The sequence below is a fragment of the Oncorhynchus kisutch genome, linkage group LG17 (assembly GCF_002021735.2).
Source record: "Oncorhynchus kisutch isolate 150728-3 linkage group LG17, Okis_V2, whole genome shotgun sequence".
Lineage (NCBI taxonomy): Eukaryota > Metazoa > Chordata > Actinopteri > Salmoniformes > Salmonidae > Oncorhynchus > Oncorhynchus kisutch.
Genome location: NC_034190.2, coordinates 15,755,940 through 15,773,837, shown reverse-complemented (window position 1 = coordinate 15,773,837; position 17,898 = coordinate 15,755,940). Strand labels below are relative to the sequence as shown.

Sequence of the window (17,898 nt, the reverse complement as noted above, 5' to 3'; positions counted from 1 at the left end):
TGACCAGTAGAAACTGCAGTCATCTTCATTATTCTTAGCAATGATTTAGGAATCCTTGTAAGTATTAGCTAGTTTGCTATTTGTTGTTCACCTATTAAAATTTTACTTCAGTTCATGAAAATAAATATCTAGCCAGCTACTTAACCCTGTTGCCCAAAGCTAACATTATAAGCAGCCAGCTAGCTTCATCTGGCTTGTGAGGCATGACCGGACTTGGTTGTGTTGTGAAGTTAGCCACAATAAGAATTAGGCACAATAGTGGAATTTGCAGTTTGCCTTCAAAATAATGTCATTGCCAGTGATGCAAATTAATAAAAAATGTTTATGACCAGCACTGTAGGTGCACGAGACAACTTTACCACCATCTTAGCATATGTATCGATGAATCGTTATGACATGAAATACAAGCGATAGTGAAATCAATGTGTAATAACTACGCAAAAATGTATCAACGCGTTAAATTATGTGACGTGCAGTCATATTCAGGTCCGGGTTGGGCAACAAGCTTATTTGACATGTCAAATAGCATTATGTACTGGTCATTGTTTTCTTTTTTGACAGGCAAAAACACAAACGGCGTTCCAAAGAAATCCTGGTTGAGAATGAAACGACTGAACAACGAAACAGCACAGCAAGTAAGTGAAATAAATGGGTTTTGATTATGTTTTACTGGTAATGGGGACATATGTAAATGCCAACAAAATACCTTTTTGGTCAGTGTGGTGTGTGTGTGTAACCTTTATTTAACTAGGCAAGTCAGTTAAGAACTAATTCTTATTTACAATGACGGCCTACCCCAGCCAAACCCGGACCAATTGTGCGCAGCCCTATGGGACTCCCAATCACAGCCGGATGTGACACAGCCTGGATTCGAACCAGGGACTGTAGTGACACCTCCTGCACTGAGATGCAGTGCCTTAGACCGCTGTGTCCGCGTGTGTGTGTGTGTGTTAACTATACTAGAATGCTTAAAATGCAGCTAAAATTTTAAATATCGGTATCGTTTTTTTTTTGGCAAGGAAAATATTGGATATCGGTATCGGCCAAAAATGTCATATCAGTGCATCACTAGTACATATCCCAACCAGATGCCATGGATTGCAGACAACATCCGCACTGAGCTAATGGCTAGAGCTGCCGCTTTCAAGGAGCGGGACTCTAATCCAGAAGCTTATAAGAAATCCAGCTATGCCCCCCGATGAACCATCAAACAAGTGTCAATACAGGACTAAGGTCGAATCGTACTACACCGGCTCCGACGCTCGTAGGATGTGACAGGGCTTGCAAACCATTCTCTGATAAGAGTCAGTGCACACAAAAATGTGGTTCACAATAACTGGCAGTCAGTACGTGGAAATGTAAACAATGAATATGATGCATATTTTGGTTAAATGGCCATTAGCAAAATGTAAAGAAAAATGTCTGGTGGAATTGGAGATGACAAAGCAAAACAGGTTTTAAAAATGCTGAAATATCACATTTACATAAGTACTCAGACCATTTACTCAGTGCTTTTCTGAAGCGTCTATGGCAGCGATTACAGCCTTGAGTCTTCTTGGGTATGACACTACAAGCTTGGCACACCTCTATTTGTTTTTTTTCTTCTAATTATCCTCTGCAGATCCTCTCAAGCTCTGCCAGGTTGGATGGGGAGCGTCACTGCACAGCTATTTTCAAGTCTCTCCAGAGATGTTTGATCGGGTTCAAGTCCGGGCTCTGGCTGGGCCACTTGAGGACATTTAGAGACTTTTCCCAAAGCCACCCCTGCGTTGTCTTGGTTGGAGGGGTCATTGTCCTGTTGGAAGACAAACCTTCACCCCAGTCTGAGGTCCTGAGTGCTCTGGAGCAGGTTTTCATAAAGGATCTCGCTGAACTTTTCTCAATTCATCTCTCCCTCGATCCTGACTAGTCTCCCAGTCCCTGCCACTGAAAAACATCCCCACAGCATGATGCTGCCACCACCATGCTTCACGTTATGGATGGTGCAAGGTTTCCTCCATACTGGCATTGAGGCCAAAGAGTTCGATCTCGGTTTAATCAGACAAGGGAATCTTGTTTCTCTTGGTATGAGAGTCTTTAGGTGCCTTTTGGCAAATCCCAAGCGGGCTGTCATCTGCCTTTTACTGAGGAGTGGCTTCCGTCTGGCCACTTTACCATAAAGATCTGATGGGTGGAGTGCTGAAGAGATAGTTGTCCTTCTGGAAGGTTTATCCCATCTCCACAGAAGACCTCCGGAACTCTGTCAGAGTGACCATCAGGTTCTTGGTCATCTCCCTGACCAAGGCCCTTCTCCACAGATTGCTCAGTTTGGTCAGGCAGCCAGCTCTAGGAAGGAGACATGGTGGTTGCAAACATCTTCCATTTAAGAATGATGTGTTCATTGGGGACCTTCAAAGCTGCAGAAATGTTTTGGTAACCTTCCTCAGATCTGTGCCTTGACACAATCCTGTCTCAGAGCTCTACGGACAAGTCCTTCGACCTCATGGCTTGGTTTTTGCTCTGACATGCACGGTTTGGTCAGGCAGCCAGCTCTAGGAAGGAGACATGGTGGTTGCAAACATCTTCCATTTAAGAATGTGTTCATTGGGGACCTTCAAAGCTGCAGAAATGTTTTGGTAACCTTCCTCAGATCTGTGCCTTGACACAATCCTGTCTCAGAGCTCTACGGACAAGTCCTTCGACCTCATGGCTTGGTTTTTGCTCTGACATGCACGGTCAACTGTTGGACCTTATATAGACAGGTGCCTTTCCAAATCATGTCCAATCAATTGAATTTACCACAGGTGGACTCCAATCAAGTTGTAGAAACATCTCAAGGATGATCAATGGAAACAGGATGCACCTGAGCTCAATTTTGAGTCTCATAGCAAAGAGTCTGAATACTTAAGTTTTTTATTTTTTATGAACACGCAAAAAAATCTAAAAACCTGTTTTCTCTTTGTTATAATGGGGTATTGTGTGTAGACTGATGAGGAAAAACATTCATTTAATACATTTTAGAATAAGGTTGTAACATAACAAAAATGTGGAAAAAGTAATGCGCTCTGACTACTTTCAGAATGCACTGTATATCCCAACTTTACAGAGGGTGGTAAATACTCATCAAACATCAATAATACAGATAAACTTTGCTCCTTTTCCCCCATTCTCCATACGGGTCAAGGCACGTACATTAACTACTCCTGGAATTTTTGGTCTAAGATATTATTTATCTATGTCCAACGGGATGCCAGAGATGACACCTTTTACCGATACCCTACTCCAAAAATCAATGCAGTATAATTAATGCGTCGATAAGCCACATGTCACGCTCATTTTGCTCTTTGGATACACACGATATCAACGCCATACCACTCCTTTGTTGCTTTGACCCATCCACTTTTCCCAACTCTCCCTTTTAACCATCCTCTTGACTTCAAAATGGTTTCCAAAATAAACACCTTTATCCAAAGAACATATTCCACCAACAAGAAACGATTCAGACTCATTTTCCACAACAATCTTTGCCCTTTTTTAAACCCTTGTAGGTTTTCAACCCAACCAGTTATAACTAACCTGATTCAATTGCTCAACCAAATAATTATTAGAATCAGGTGCTTTAGGGTTGCAGCGAAAACCTACAGGAACGTAACTCTCCAGAAACAGGATTAGAGAGCCCGGTCTCAGATAGTTGTTTAAGCTAGTTTACTTATGTGCTCGATGGTAAACCCAACCCAGTCAATGGAAGACGATGATATACGCTACACATTGGCCCATGTGTTAGAGCTAATTCGCCACTGAACAACAGGTAGTGCTGATCAATGGAAAGTTTGCAAAACTGGGGTAAAGCTCTCTAACCAATAAAGACTACGTTTGGATCTGTCCTTCAGACCAATCAAACCTCGGACTAGATTCCACCAATCAAGGTTTCTACGGGTTCAGTTAGTTGTGAAACTGACGCCATTAGGGATCTACCAAAAATCGCCAGTCGTACGAGGCAGAATTTACACAAGAGCCAACATGGCGGCCTCAGTGCGGCAGTTTCTTGGCCGCCTCGGTTCCTTTCAGCTGGCCACCAATAAGCGGCTCAGAGAGCTGGGAGGGAAATGGCGCCTATGTTCATCTTCCAAAACAATCGTCTATTGGACAAGAACAGCAATTGAAAATGCGCAAAGTCATAGCCCCAATTCCATAGCGACACAGTATGGTTTCACATATAGATATTAACCATGTATATAATCTGATTTTTACTCACTTTGTTTTACGGGTTAGCACAAGTGAAGTTCAGCTCACCGTATTATTTATTTTATTTCAGTAGCAACGGGAAACAAGATGGCTGCCAAGTACTTCTGCTCTAACCGGAAACTGTGCTACGTTGGTGCGCTGACGTCAAGAACTTCAAATTCTGAGCCTCAAACTACAAAACGCTTCACGTAATTATTTTACAAACCCAGGAAGTCAAAGGGTGTACAATGGTGTGTGAATAATTTAGGGACCTGCTGGCCATAAATCTATGGTGCTGTTCCACCCCCTTTCCATAAGAGATTCTCTGCATCAAACATGCAGAGAAACGTGTATCTGCCACGGAAAGAACAAGTAAAACATCTTATTCTACCACATCACTTATAGGATAATAACCTACATTTGAAAACCAAATACTCTGTGTTCCCATTCTATCCCAATGTCGATATTTTTCTAATCCTTGTATGGAACTACACTGAACAAAAATATAAAATGCAACAATTTCAAAGCTTCAAATCGGTCAATTGAAATAAATTAATTGGGCCCAAATCTATGGATTTCACATGACTGGGAATACAGATATGATTCAGTTGGTCACATATATGCATCTGTTGGTCACCTCATGCAGCACAACAGATCTCATTCACATAGTTGATCATGATGTTGATTCTGGCCTTGGAATGTTGTCCCACTTCTCGTCAATGGCTGTACAAAGTTGCTGGATATTTGCGGGAACTGGAACATGCTGTCATACACGTTGATCCAGAGCATCCCAAACATGCTCAATTGGTGAAATGTCTGGTGAGTATGCAGGCCATGGAAGAACTGGGACATTTTCACCTTCCAGGGATTGTGTACAGATCCTTGAGACATGGGGCAATGCATTATCATGTGGAAACATGAGGTGATGGCGGTGGATGAATGGCACCACAATGGGCCACAGGATTTCATCAAGGTATCTCTATGTATTCAAATTGCCTTTGATAAAATACCATTGTCTGTAGCTTATGCCTGCCCATACCATAACCACACAGCCACCATGGGACACTCTATTTACAACGTTGACATCAGCAAACCGATTGACCACACAACCCCATACTCGCTGTCTGCCATGTAGAGTTGAAACCGGTATTAATCTGTAAAGAGCACACTTCTCCAGTGTGCCAGTGGCCATCGAAGGTGAGCATTTGACCACTGAAGTCGGTTACATCGCGGAACTGCAGTCAGGTCAAAACCCTTGTGAGGATGACAAACACACAATGAGCTTCCCTGAGACAGTTTGAGCAAAAATTATTCGCTTGTGCAAACCCAGTTTCATCAGCTGTCCAGGTGGCTGATCTCAGACAATCCCGCAGGTGAAGAAGCCGGATGTGGAGGTCCTGGGCTGCCGTGGTTACACGTGGTCCTTGGTTGTAGGGACGGTTGGATGTTCTGTCAAATTCTCTAAAACATTGGAGGCAGTGTATGGTAGAGAAATTAACATTAAATTCTCCAGCAACAGCCCTGGTGGACATTCCTGCAATCAGCATGCCAATTGAATGCTCCATCAAAACTTGAGATATCTGTGGCATTGTGTTGTGTGACAAAACTGTACATTTTAGTGACCTGTTGACACCAGCACAAGGTGCACCTGTGTAATGATCATGTTTAATCAGCTTCTTGATGTGCCACACCTGTCAGGTGGATGGATTATCTTGGAAAAGGAGAAATGATCACGAACAGGGTTGTAAAATAATTTGTGCACAAAATGAGAACCTTTTGGTGTGTATGGAACATTTCTAGGATATTTTATTTCAGCTCATGAAAGGGACCAACACATTACATGTTGCGCTTATATTTTTGTTCAGTGTAATATTTCTTTAACCATCTTGTTTGGATCAGAACTGATTTGTGGTCACAAATGTTTTATTGTCAGTTACAATGCAGTGTTAAGTGAATAGAAGTTATTCAAAAGAAATAATTTTGTTTTCAACATGTCTACACCGTTCAAAGCATATTTTCGGATGACTAATGTCAAATAATTGCTACAAAACCTTTAACCCTTAAAACTAGCCATCAAGATGAACAATTAAAGCAAATAAAAGTGTAGAAACATTTCAAAAGCAAAATTCCAACAGAAATACATTTGAGCTCAGATCAATACAAATATTTTTTACACATGGTGGTTCTACTGTAAAATCACTTTTTCCTTGCCACAAGCTCCAGGAGAGTGGAGGTGATTTTGTCTAGGCTGGTGGATTGAGGGACACCCGTCCTGTACCCCCGCTCCCAGTGTATTGGGGGTGTAGGATTGAATGGATTGTGAAGATCCCCTGCAGGTGGGTAATCACGAGGGTACATCGGCCCCTGACAACTCTCGTGGGGGTATGCCATTGGCTCCTCTGGACGAGCATGAGATTGTGCGTACATCTCAACATGCCCAAAGACCTCTGAAAGAAGAAAGATGACGTAGATGTGGAATTATTATTTTTAAAGTCCCACAAAAAGATATACAAAATGACTGTAATGAACTTCTGCAATTTTGTTGTGAGAAACATGCATACATAGTTTACCTTCATATTGAGCTCTCCTCTCCATTCTCATGTCTGTGTCTCTGTAAGGATCCTGTGGGGTCTCTGGAGTGTAGCACTCCTGTGAGCGTTCCTTTGAATGTCTGGGAGGATGGCCTTCGTAATGTCTCTCCTCTTGCACTTCTCTGTAGTTTCTTTCATAGTCATCTCTGGGATTTTCCAGGTGATCCTTGCTCATGTGATTATATTCTTTGGAAATTACTGTTGGATGTAGGCTTTTGTACTACAGTTGAAATGAGGAAAGGACCATCTTACTTACATAAACCAACTCTTTAAAAGTTTCAGAGAAGAGGAAATGTTCGCATTCTCAAGTCAGCCTATGATCCATTCATCGTCAACTGACATCCGTAAAGAAACTGCGCAACATGCTGTGCAACACAATGAATACCTACCGCAGGCATTACCGCTGTCTTCTCATATTTTTTGTCTTGGAACTCTTTCAGAAGGTTACACAGCTTGTCCTTCAGGAAGTTGGCCTCTTCCACATTCTCAACCTGTATGTTATTCTAGAGGGAAAGCAAGTACATTAAAGAACATGGTCTGTTAAATAATACAGTTTCTCTTCCCAAAAGTCATCAACTAAAGGCTATGACAGTTGTCTTTGTGCAAAAGGTATGGCATTTTGATTGGTGTTACTCTTTTATTAGGATCTTACCAGTACATCCAAAACATTCCCAGTGTCTGGAGTTGCCTCTGCCATTGGTCTGGAGCCTGCTACTCCTTGATAAGCACCCTAAACAATTAGAATAAGGTACTCAATAAGACATTACAGACAATTAACACACTTTAACAATTGTCAGTTGCGGCAGGTAGCCTAGTGGTTAAGAGCATTGGGCCAGTAACAGAAAGGTTGCTGGTTCAAATCCTGAGCCAACTAGGCAAAATCTGTCAACGTGCCCTTGAGCAAGGCACTTAACCCCATTGCTCCTGTAGGTCACTCTGGATATGAGTGCCTGCTGAATTACTAAAATGTAAATCATTTTAAAATGTCAGTTACGCTTAGCAGAGGGCTCCCGAGTGGCGCAGCTGTCTAACACACTGCATCGGTGCTTGAAGTCACTACCAACACCTTGATTCGATTCCAGGCTGTATCACAACTGGCTGTGATTGGGAGTCCCATAGGGCAGCGCACAATTGTCTCAGCGTCGTCCGGGTTTGGCCGGTGTAGGCCGTCCTTGTAAAGAAGAATTTGTTCTGACTTGCCTAGTTAAATAAATGTTTAATTAAAAACATTGTCTATATACCTGTGGCTTGGCAAAAGGTTCTGACCTTCTTCTATTGTCACCAGCTTGCCTGGAGGGAAGAAGATTTTGTAAGAATCATTATAGAACACCCTTAGCGTAATAGTAACCAAAACACCTTTCACCTCAGGGTGTAATGATGGAGAAGTTAACACATAATGATGTGTACTTATTCACACTTACATTAACACGTCCTCCTCCTGTTCTGTGGCATCAGAGAACCTGCTCTTTCTCTTCCGTTTCCCGGGGCTCTTGTGGTCATCTGTGGCTCCTTCCAGGAAGCGCCGGAAAGGTTCGGGGATCTCTGTTCTCATTCTGCCACCCTCTGCTGGCTTCTGAGGAGTCCCCCTCATTCCTGTTGGTCCCATCCCTCGCTCCATCTCTGGATGCTGCGGACCCCTCCCCTCCTGACGAATGGCCTTGACAAGGTCAAACAAATGCTCCCTGCTGCCTTGACCCCCTGTCTCCATTGGTCCCTCCATTTGATTTGGGAACCTCAAGTCTTCGTCAGCAGCTCCTTGCCCATCTGGCCCCTTGGGGTAGCCACGGCCGTTTGGATCCCTGTCGTGAGATCGCCTATGAGGGTTGCCTTCAGGGTAGGCTGGCCCACGTTGTTCCTCATTGTACGCCCTGCGTTGTGCCTCCTCAAGGTATCCGCTTCCACGGGTATCCTCGGAGTAAGGGTCTTCATGAACAGGTGGTCCGTGGGCTGCCCTTCCATGGGCGTGTTCAAAGCAGAGAGGAGCTTTGTCAGGATAGGCACGTTCAGGAGGAAATTCCTGCGGATAGGCCGGAACATGAGGATAGCTCCTCCCATGTGGTGATTCATCTTCTCGAAAGGCCCGCTCCTTAGAAGCTTCAGCAGCATGAAATGTTCTACGGAGAACCTCATCAGAATAGAACTGTTTGAGAGGATCATTCTCCGGGTAGACACTCCTGCGTGGAGGTTCTTCAGGGTATGCTTGGCGATGAGGGATTTCCTCTTGGTGACCTGGCCTGGACTCCAAAAACTCTCGTCTACGCATGTCCTCCAAATAATCCTGACCATGGATTTGTTCTTCAAGGTAGTGATCCCTTCTATGAAGGTCATCTTCATGATAGCCTGCTCTACGAAGCTCGTCTTCCTCAAAACCACGCAGGCTGGGGTCTCCTCCTCTCAGGTAAACCTCTCGCACTGCCCCGGACAATAAGTAAGGATCGTCTTCATGGAAGGGAGGTCTATATAGATCATCTTCAGGACGTCCTCCTCTGTGGTGGTACTCCCCGTCCGGGAAATCCATCCTCCCCGGACGCAGGTGTCCTTCCCGCCTCATGTCTGATGGATGAGAAAGTGTTGGTTTTGGCTGATTCTTGGCCCCTCTTTCTTTCGGGGGAACTGAAAAAGGGAAAATAACATTGTCAATGTTTTCTGTTTGATATTGGACAAGTTGAGAATAAACACTACTAGGTCAATGACTCATGATCGGAAAATGTTTAGTTTAGATTTTTTTTGTATTTATTTCTGATTTTACTAATAGACGTGTCGAAAGAATTCTGAAAAGATCTTACCTCTAGAAATGTTCAATTTGCCCACATTTCGTTTTTTCCTCAAAGGCTAAAATAAAAACCAAAGATTAGGATCAGAAGATTTCAAATAGAACACAAATAACACTTGCAAATAAATGAAACAATTACTTTACGAGAGGCACATAGACTGGTATGTAGACGTACAGTGGCAGGTAGCCTAGTCGTTAAGATCGTTGACCAGTAACCTAAAGGTTGCTGGTTCAAATCCCTGAGTTGACTAAGTAAAAACAATCCATTGATGTTCACTTAACCCTAATTGCTCCTGTAAGTTGTTCTGGATAAGAGCGTCTGCAAAATGACTAAAATATAAATGCAAACTTTTGTCAATAAGAAGGTACCTTACCAGAGGGAATCATGATGACTTACCTTTGGACTTCCTTGCCCATTCTGTCTTTCCACAATCTCCGCCATGGCTCGTAAAGCCTTCCCTGATTGAGCCAGGGCATTGGTACTGTCCCATGTCACCAAGTCTTTCCTTTTCATATCCTACAAAAAGGAAAGTACATCAAGCATCACTATATTTAAGATCCTGACCACCATGATCCTTGCTTAGCTTTAATACATGTCCAGCAAGAGGATCATGCATGAGACACATATCCAGGTTATGCCAGTAAATATCCTCCTTACCAGGTAATTCTGTCGATGTCTGCGACCAATTAAATGATTGACCATGTTGGGTAAGGATGCCTCCAGATCGCATAATCTGCAGATGTATCTGGGGCCAGGCTGACGGTCATGGGAGACTGGCTCCACCTCCGCCAGAAGACTTAAACCTGACATGAAGAAATGAGATGTACAGGTCAGAAAGGGACACTTTAAACCGACAACTCTCTCTTAACTAATTTTGACCCAGTTCACTTCTACAAGTATATGCTCTTTGGGCACCAACTTGGAAGTTATAATTGTGTGTTGAATTAGACATGGTTTTAAAATACAGTAGTTACCGATGATTGGCTCATCAAGTTTCAGGTATTGGAGGTAGTGTTTGATATCCGTGAAATCTGGTAACTCATGATCCCTGGTAGCCCGCCCTGTGAGATCCACAACATCAGAAGTTAGAGATCAATGCCACAATCAATGATATGGTCTTTAGATTACAAATAGTGCTTGAACAGACTACAGCGGTAAAATCGTAACAAATCGTAGCACTGGAAAAGTCAATAATTCACATACATACAGTGGGGTCCGGAATTATTGACACCCTTGATAAACCCTAACAAAAATTACTCAAATAAATATACTGATCTATATTGCATGCAACAAAAAGGGAAACTATATTATGCTAATACAATTGCTCAGATAAAGATGACTTGTTATTAAACAATCATTTTCTTTCAAAAGTATGGGTCAAAATTGACATCCCTGTTTTCAAAACTTTTTCTAAAATGTTTAATGAGTTGTAGAACACATTGGGAGGGTTCTTCGACCATTCTTCTATACAGAATCCTTCCAGGTCCTTCATCTGCGTGTATGAACTGCTCTCTCTCCAGTTCAACCAACTGCATTCAAGTGTTTGTTTTTCACAAATGGTTAAAATTCATGGATAACCTGGCCATCATCCATGCGTGATGTACGTTACGGATACATACTGAAATGATGGATTGGTCTGCTGAAGGAAATGGTTTGAGTCCATCAGACATTCCACCCAGACTGCGAGTCACTACCAAGAGACTGGCGTTTTCAAGTGTTTCTTGGGGAGATCCTTCAACCAAATCAGCCATAGAAATCGCAATGACCTCACAGCGCAGAAATACCATTTCTGACAACTGCAGGAAAACCAGAAGTAGCTGTGGGTCCAAGGGGAGTGAACTGCAATCCTAATAGAATTGAGTCTCTTCAGAGATTGAAGCATGCTTACCAGGGACAGAATTGCGCAATGTTTGTCTAATATCTCAGCTGATTTTATTTTTTGCACACTGACCTGTGAGAATAGCAGGCACAGCTCAACACATCCACTGTTAAGTCTTACGGTCTGTGCAATGTAGAACTCTTGAAGTGTCCATTAGGACATTCGATTGCAGAAAAATAGAAGGCAGTCGAGGAATAGTGATGCAAATCAACATCGAGGTGACCATTCATGTCCCTCTTGCTGTTAATTCTAGTTCATACGATATATGCAGATTAAGCTTTTTAACATTGTTCAAAAATAAAAGGAAAATACTTCTGCGCCAAAGGCCAGCCGAAACAGTTTTGTAAGGTAACATTCAAGTGTGCATACCGATAGCTACAAGAGTGAGCACAATGCAAAGAGTCCCGGATTTTTTAGCAAGTGTGTGAAGGCTGTGGGACCACATGACTGCGGCCTCAGAAAAGGTGCTTTCCACTCAAACACATCACCCAAAGTGTGGATGTTTTCAGTCCTCAGTGCTCTGGGTGGGAGAATGGGACAACGCATAGCCACTTGCACTAAGCAAGGGACTTTGCTAAATCACATGTCTGGTTAAGGGCTGTGTGATTGCTGGCAGGTCAATTGTGGGCCAAAGCCTTCATTGCATTCGCACTTAGGAGTTCCCTATATAGAGTCCTTTAAAGAAAGTGATTGAGGGGCTTTCCAATTCCATTGCCATGTCCTCCTCTTAAAAGCATAGACAACAATGGCCTTTGGATGTTTATTTTCCTCTGTCCAGCTAGCATCTTCCAGTACATGGAGAACAGGAGAACCACATACTTACTTAGACTCAAATCCCAGTTCAGATTTGGATCCAATTGATTGGTGTGAAATTTCATTCCACATACAGACACATTTACTTTAGTCTTAATGGTTTCAGGTGGTAGACTGCAGACATACTATAGTTTAATGACCTGTTGAAATCCACCGGTGAGCATGGACTTAATCCATTCTTATTTCAGCAAGAGCCAGCTAGATTGGTTTGACAAAACAGCAATTTTTTGCAGTAACCAACAATAAAGTTCTGTTTCTCTCATACCAATGAGTGGACGTCACAGGAAATGGGAAGAGCATTTTTTTTATATTACATAATCAGGTGCAGTACCAGTCAACAGTTGACACCTACTCATTCAAGGGTTCTACATTGAAGAAAATAGTGAAGACATCAAAACTATGAAATAACACATATGGAATCATGTAGTAACCAAAAAATGTAAACAAATCTAAATAAATGTTATTTGAGATTCTTTGAGGTAGCCATCCTTTGATGGCAGCTTTGCACACTCTTGGCATTCTCTCAACCAGCTTCACCTGGAATTCTTTTCCAACAATCTTGAAGGAGTTCCCACATATGCTGAGCACTTGTTGGCTGCTTTTCCTTCACTCTGCGGTCCAACTCATCCCAAACCATCTCAATTGGGTTGAGGTCGAGTGATTGTGGAGGACAAGTCATCTGATGCAGCACTCCATCACTCTCCTTCTTGGTAAAATAGCCCTTACACAACCTGGAGGTGTGTTGGGTCATTGTCCTGTTGAAAAACAAATGATAGTGCCACTAAGCGCAAACCACATGGGATGGCTTATCACTTCAGAATGCTGTGGTCGCCATGCTGGTTGTGTGCCTTGAATTTGAAATAAATCACAGACAGTGTCACCAGCAAAGCACCCCCACACCATCTCCATGCTTCACAGTGGGAACTACACATGCAGAGATCATCCGTTCACCTACTCTGCGTCTCACAAAGACACAGAGGTTGGAACCAAAAAAACAGATTTCCACCGGTCTAATGGCCATTGCTTGTATTTCTTGGCCCAAGCAAGTCTCTTCTTCTTATTGCTGTCCTATAGTAGTGTTTTCTTAGCAGCAATCGACCATCAAGGCCTGATTCACGCAGTCTCCTCTGAACAGTTGATGTTGAGATGTGTCTTACTTACCAACCCTACCTTGTCACAACACAACTGATTGGCTCAAACGCATTGAAGGAGGAAAGAAATTCCACAAATTACCAAGGCCCACCTGTTAATTTTTGGGGCGGCAGCATAGCCTAGTGGTTAGAGCGTTGGACTAGTAACCGAAAGGTTGGATCGAATCCCCGAGCTGACAAGGTACAAAATCTGTCGTTCTGCCCCTGAACAAGGCAGTTAACTCACTGTTCCTAGGCCGTCATTGAAATTAAGAATTTGTTCTCAACTGACTTTCCTAGTTAAATAAAGGTAAAATAAAAAATTGAAATGCACACCAGTTGACTACCTCATGAAGCTGGTTGAGTGTGTGCAAAGCTATCATCATGGCAAAGGATGGCTATTTGAAGAATCTCAAAAATAAAATATATTTTGATTAACACTTTTTTGGTTGCTACATGATTGCATAGTTGATGTCATCACTATTATTTGATCATATAAAAATAAAATCTGCAAAGAGTAGGTGTCCAAACTTTTCACTGGTACTGTATGTTCACAGAAACTGCTACCATGTGAAGCTATGGTACTGCTCTCTCTCTCTGAAGGTAGAGTCAGTAATGCAAAGCAAACAGCAATATAGGACTGATTTCCCCAACAACTGAAAGCATGGTTAGTGCTATCCGGGATCATTGGAACATCCCTACCCTAGAGCTGGGACAATAAACCCGAAAATGATTGACACCGATCACTTATCACAAGCATTTTGCTGACATTGTTCACTACGATAAGTAGCTTATACAAGAGAAATGTGAAGTTTGAAAAGAAAGTTTGCTAATATGTGTGATTGTTAATGGGACAATTGATGGCTGCAGCCATCAAACTAGTAGTAGTTCATAGGATAATAAATAAACGGTGCACATTAATGTTAAATGTATTGTTCCTTTTATATGTGCAGATACTCTGAGCACATGGTCTTGCATCACACATCTGATCTGAGGTGCTGCATGGTGCTCATCGTGGCAGGTTCATATCGCAGTCTCAGTTTAATTGAATTTTACTCAACAAAAAATGTACCAACCCTTCCATACAACGTGCACTAACACTATTGACACAGAGGGTAGTGAGCCTGTTTGAAACTCTGAACTTCCTTTACCCCTGCCAGAAGGAAGGGGCAGCAACAAGACACTTACAGAGGTCCCAAGCTCATCGTCGACAATCAGTGAGTGAAGGGAAGATGAAATTACTTACCAGTAGAAACCAGGTGGTCCTCTTTCTGTCAGGAATGAAGGGAGACGCAACCGAGAAAAACAGGTTCAGTTAGGTCAATCAGCAATGGATCAGCGGGTAACTGGTTGGTGTAACCAGCAACCTTGCTATCAGAACTACAGATAAAGATGGGGTTAGGACCCGGGACGGAATCACATGCACACCATACACATATAATAGGAAGCCACACCTAAAGCTCGAGGTGCACTGATGGGCCATTTGGGAGTAATACTATACATCCCAATCTGGACTCTGACCTGGACCTTACCTGCTCCTCTTAATTTAGTACCTATACTTCCATTGTTTGGGTTTGACAAACTTAGCAACTGGGCGTCTTCATTTGATTTGAAAGCTTTAAAAAAATATTGGGTACATTGGAATTTGTGTTTTGTTCATTTGCTCTGTCCATCCTCTTATGATCACAAGCTCATTGTAATGCAAAATTGTGGTTTGAAAACTATGAAATATCTCCAAGAGCAACGACTGAAAGCGGAATGTGGTTGCTTCCAACAATAATTTCTAGCATCAGAAATATTCCAGTGGAAGACACTCCGCATGCTTCAGAGGTGAATAAGATCCATGATACTGTGGTGACAAAGTCCTGTAGGTAAGTTAAGGGCGAATCATTGCCCTAATAAATTGTCAAGATATTTCTCTATTATAATACCTCGCTCGAAGACGGTTCAATGCAAAGGACTCCGGATAGGGCTTCGGACTGAATTTGTACACTAAACCAGAGCATGCAGATCTGGTGTATAAAATAAAAAAAATATGAACAATATTCCAATTGAGACTAGTGAACAGCTTTGTACGGAGTTCACTTGTCTCACTTAACAGGAGCCAACAGTACTACTTCGAAAAAATCTTGAAATCCTCAGTTATAAAGGACATTTTTGTTTTTGATATAAATCACGAAGAGACCCAAGCAGGAAGACAAGACATAGGTGTCCCTTCTCGAGATGATCTGCTTTTGAGGGCAAAAAGATCCGTCTTTGGAGCAGCAGTGAAGTTGAAGTGGAAAGTCAAGTTGTTCCATCAGAATGAAACATGGGGATTGAAGAACCAAACCTAACATGACAGCAAAAGTAGACTCAACTTTGCATGGGAAAAGTAAAGGGATTAATTTGATCCTTTAAAGACAAGCCTAGACATAGTCCTCTGTAGCTCAATTGGTAGAGCCTGGCGCTTGCAATGCCAGGATAGATGGTTCGGTTCCTGGGACCACCCATACGTAAAAAATGTATGCAAGCATGACTAAGTCGCATTTTTCCTTCTTCCAAATGACATAAAATATTAGACCATTTTCCCTTCTACATTCCAATATTCCCACAAGTTGTCATGACGACTCAAACCCAGCAATATCCATCAGTATTTTACAGCACCTAGACAGAGGACATCTCCAAGCGTCATGAATACGGCACAGGGTAAAAATGAAGGAACTTGGTAAGTTCCAAAGTCAACACCTTTCCAAGAAGAATATGACCACGATTTTGCCTCTCGTGGCTTCTGTTCAACCATGACGCAACACAAAGAAGTATATTGTTGGCACACTCCCATCTTAAAAGTTGTTACTGGGAGCAAGAGGAATCAAGAGATAGCAGAAATAAACTAAAACAGTTCCAGTGTGCACATATTTGTTACACATCAAGAGGTTTTAGATACTTCATGGTGATTTGTTCGTTCATTCTTGTTGGCGTGGTGCCATGTTCATCAACAATATTCACTAAAACAAGAGTTTTATGGAAAATACTGTACCATAAATCAGGTGCACCAGAAGGTGGTGGTACACCAAAGGTGAAAGCAAAGATGAACTTTATTTAAGTCCATACCTTGCTGGTTATTTGTACAAGCAGAATGAAGCCATCTGGAAAGAGGAAAAATATCATACGAGACCACAAGTGAACAATAGCTGCTTTCTGGAAGCTCTTGAAGAACACAAAACACAGTACCTTGGTTCTGGAAAGAAGAGGTTAATAACAGAGGACGTCTATGTGCAATTCCATGGTAAAGGAATCATGCTGAGACTTATTTTTCAATTGTATACCAAACAAATACCATTGATTTCTATGGTTTGTTAAACTTTGAACTCTATGGATGATGCACATGGACTACTTAACAATTTCCACAGAAAAGTTTACAACAACACATTTACAGGAAGAACTGTGCGGATAACAGAATATAACTGAGGGAGATTTTACCGTAACTCGGCAAAAATAAACATTTGTTTTACTGTGTAAATTGTTCACGTAATCAGTATGCATAGAGGTGTATGGTTTGTTAACCTCTGAAATCAATGGTTGTGTTGGCATACATTTTTAAAGTGAAAAAATAAATAATCACAAGTCTGTAATTCCATCACCATGGAATTGCCCCATTCAGCACATCCTCCTGCTTGAAATTGATAACAATTTTTAAACTTACCGTTGTGATTGATTTTGTGAACAGGAATTTTACTCATGATTTGTCTTGACCTTATTACTCTATTAGCTATAAGATGGTAACAGATCGTTGTGACTTGAGTAGTTAAAATATTTGACTGCAACTTTGCTTCTTACCCTCATGTGTAGTACTGTAGTCCGGTGGATCTTATACAGGGTTTCACCCCTAATGGATCTGGTACAGATCTGAAAAACAGAAGATTCTTCATGATGTGGTGGTGGAAAAAAACGGCTAGCCTAGTAACGTCGTTAGCTTGTTACAAACATATTTTTGTTTAGCTTATTGTGCCTAGGCTACACTCAACGTTACTTACAGCACAATCAATGTAGTCCTCGGCATTAGAATCCTCGTATGTCGTTTCTAAACCTTCCATTGTTGCCCCGGAAATTTGAAATTTAGCCACTTACCTAGCTAGCTGAATCGACCTAAAGATACCCTGTTGTTAGTAAACGAACGTTAGCTGATGGGTGAATAACCAGCTAATGCTAATTTAGCGAAAACAAGGTTAAAAGAAGACCGTATTTCACACAGTATAAATATAAGACAGTTTTTGCAAACTATGCTAGTTCTTTTTCGATCAAATAAAAGAGAAAAATGGCTTGCTGGCTTTTAGAAACCCACTTCCTGTTTAATCTGATTGACCAACATAATTCCCCATGTTGCTGGTCTAAATGCTATACCGCCACCTGCTGGACTGGTGCTCACATCGCTTTACAATGTGACCTTGAAAGTACTGTATTTTTAGAGGTCATGTGTCACTGCAAGTACACATGCACATTTTAAAACTACAAGTAATAATCACCCC

At 41.9% G+C, this 17,898-nt stretch overlaps 2 protein-coding genes across 7 annotated transcripts in view; both read right to left on the bottom strand.

Annotated features, from left to right (window-relative positions):
- The window catches only part of LOC109907235 (nuclear transcription factor Y subunit gamma-like), a 51,746-nt gene extending 47,398 nt beyond the window's left edge, over nucleotides 1–4,348 (bottom strand). For 3 of the 5 annotated variants that reach the window (XM_020505089.2, XM_031795197.1, XM_031795201.1), the window contains exon 1: nucleotides 4,235–4,327. In XM_020505089.2, the coding sequence (XP_020360678.1) occupies nucleotide 4,235 (1 nt within the window). In that variant the 5' untranslated portion in view covers nucleotides 4,236–4,327. Of the gene's footprint in view, nucleotides 1–4,234 lie in introns of all 5 variants that reach the window. The other 2 variants (XM_031795196.1, XM_031795200.1) reach the window with 2 other exon arrangements.
- Nucleotides 4,349–5,983: 1,635 nt separating this feature from the next.
- Nucleotides 5,984–17,781, bottom strand: si:ch211-13c6.2 (uncharacterized). Of its 2 annotated transcripts, XM_020505081.2 has the most exons (13): nucleotides 17,407–17,781; nucleotides 17,210–17,278; nucleotides 14,637–14,661; nucleotides 10,543–10,629; nucleotides 10,226–10,371; nucleotides 9,965–10,084; nucleotides 9,581–9,626; nucleotides 8,216–9,407; nucleotides 8,036–8,084; nucleotides 7,447–7,524; nucleotides 7,184–7,297; nucleotides 6,774–7,014; nucleotides 5,984–6,650 (listed from the first exon to the last, which is right to left on the bottom strand). In XM_020505081.2, exons 1-13 carry the CDS (start codon nucleotides 17,464–17,466, stop codon nucleotides 6,400–6,402), a joined length of 2,478 nt encoding a protein of 825 aa, XP_020360670.1. In that variant the 5' UTR covers nucleotides 17,467–17,781; the 3' UTR covers nucleotides 5,984–6,399. The 2 variants fall into 2 exon arrangements, with proteins under 2 accessions (XP_020360670.1, XP_031651039.1); XM_031795179.1 differs by lacking the exon at nucleotides 14,637–14,661 and having other exon boundaries at nucleotides 17,407–17,728.
- Nucleotides 17,782–17,898: the final 117 nt, after the last annotated feature.

Bases quoted from the DNA above. Each gene is read 5' to 3' on its own strand.
- si:ch211-13c6.2 (XM_020505081.2), bottom strand. From the start codon at position 17,466: ATGGAAGGTTTAGAAACGACATACGAGGATTCTAATGCCGAGGACTAC. The intron at 10,630-14,636 runs GTAAGTAATTTC...TGGATCTCACAG, and splicing joins GGACCACCTGGTTTCTACTG to GGCGGGCTACCAGGGATCAT. The intron at 10,372-10,542 runs GTAACTACTGTA...TCTTCATGTCAG, and splicing joins ACTTGATGAGCCAATCATCG to GTTTAAGTCTTCTGGCGGAG.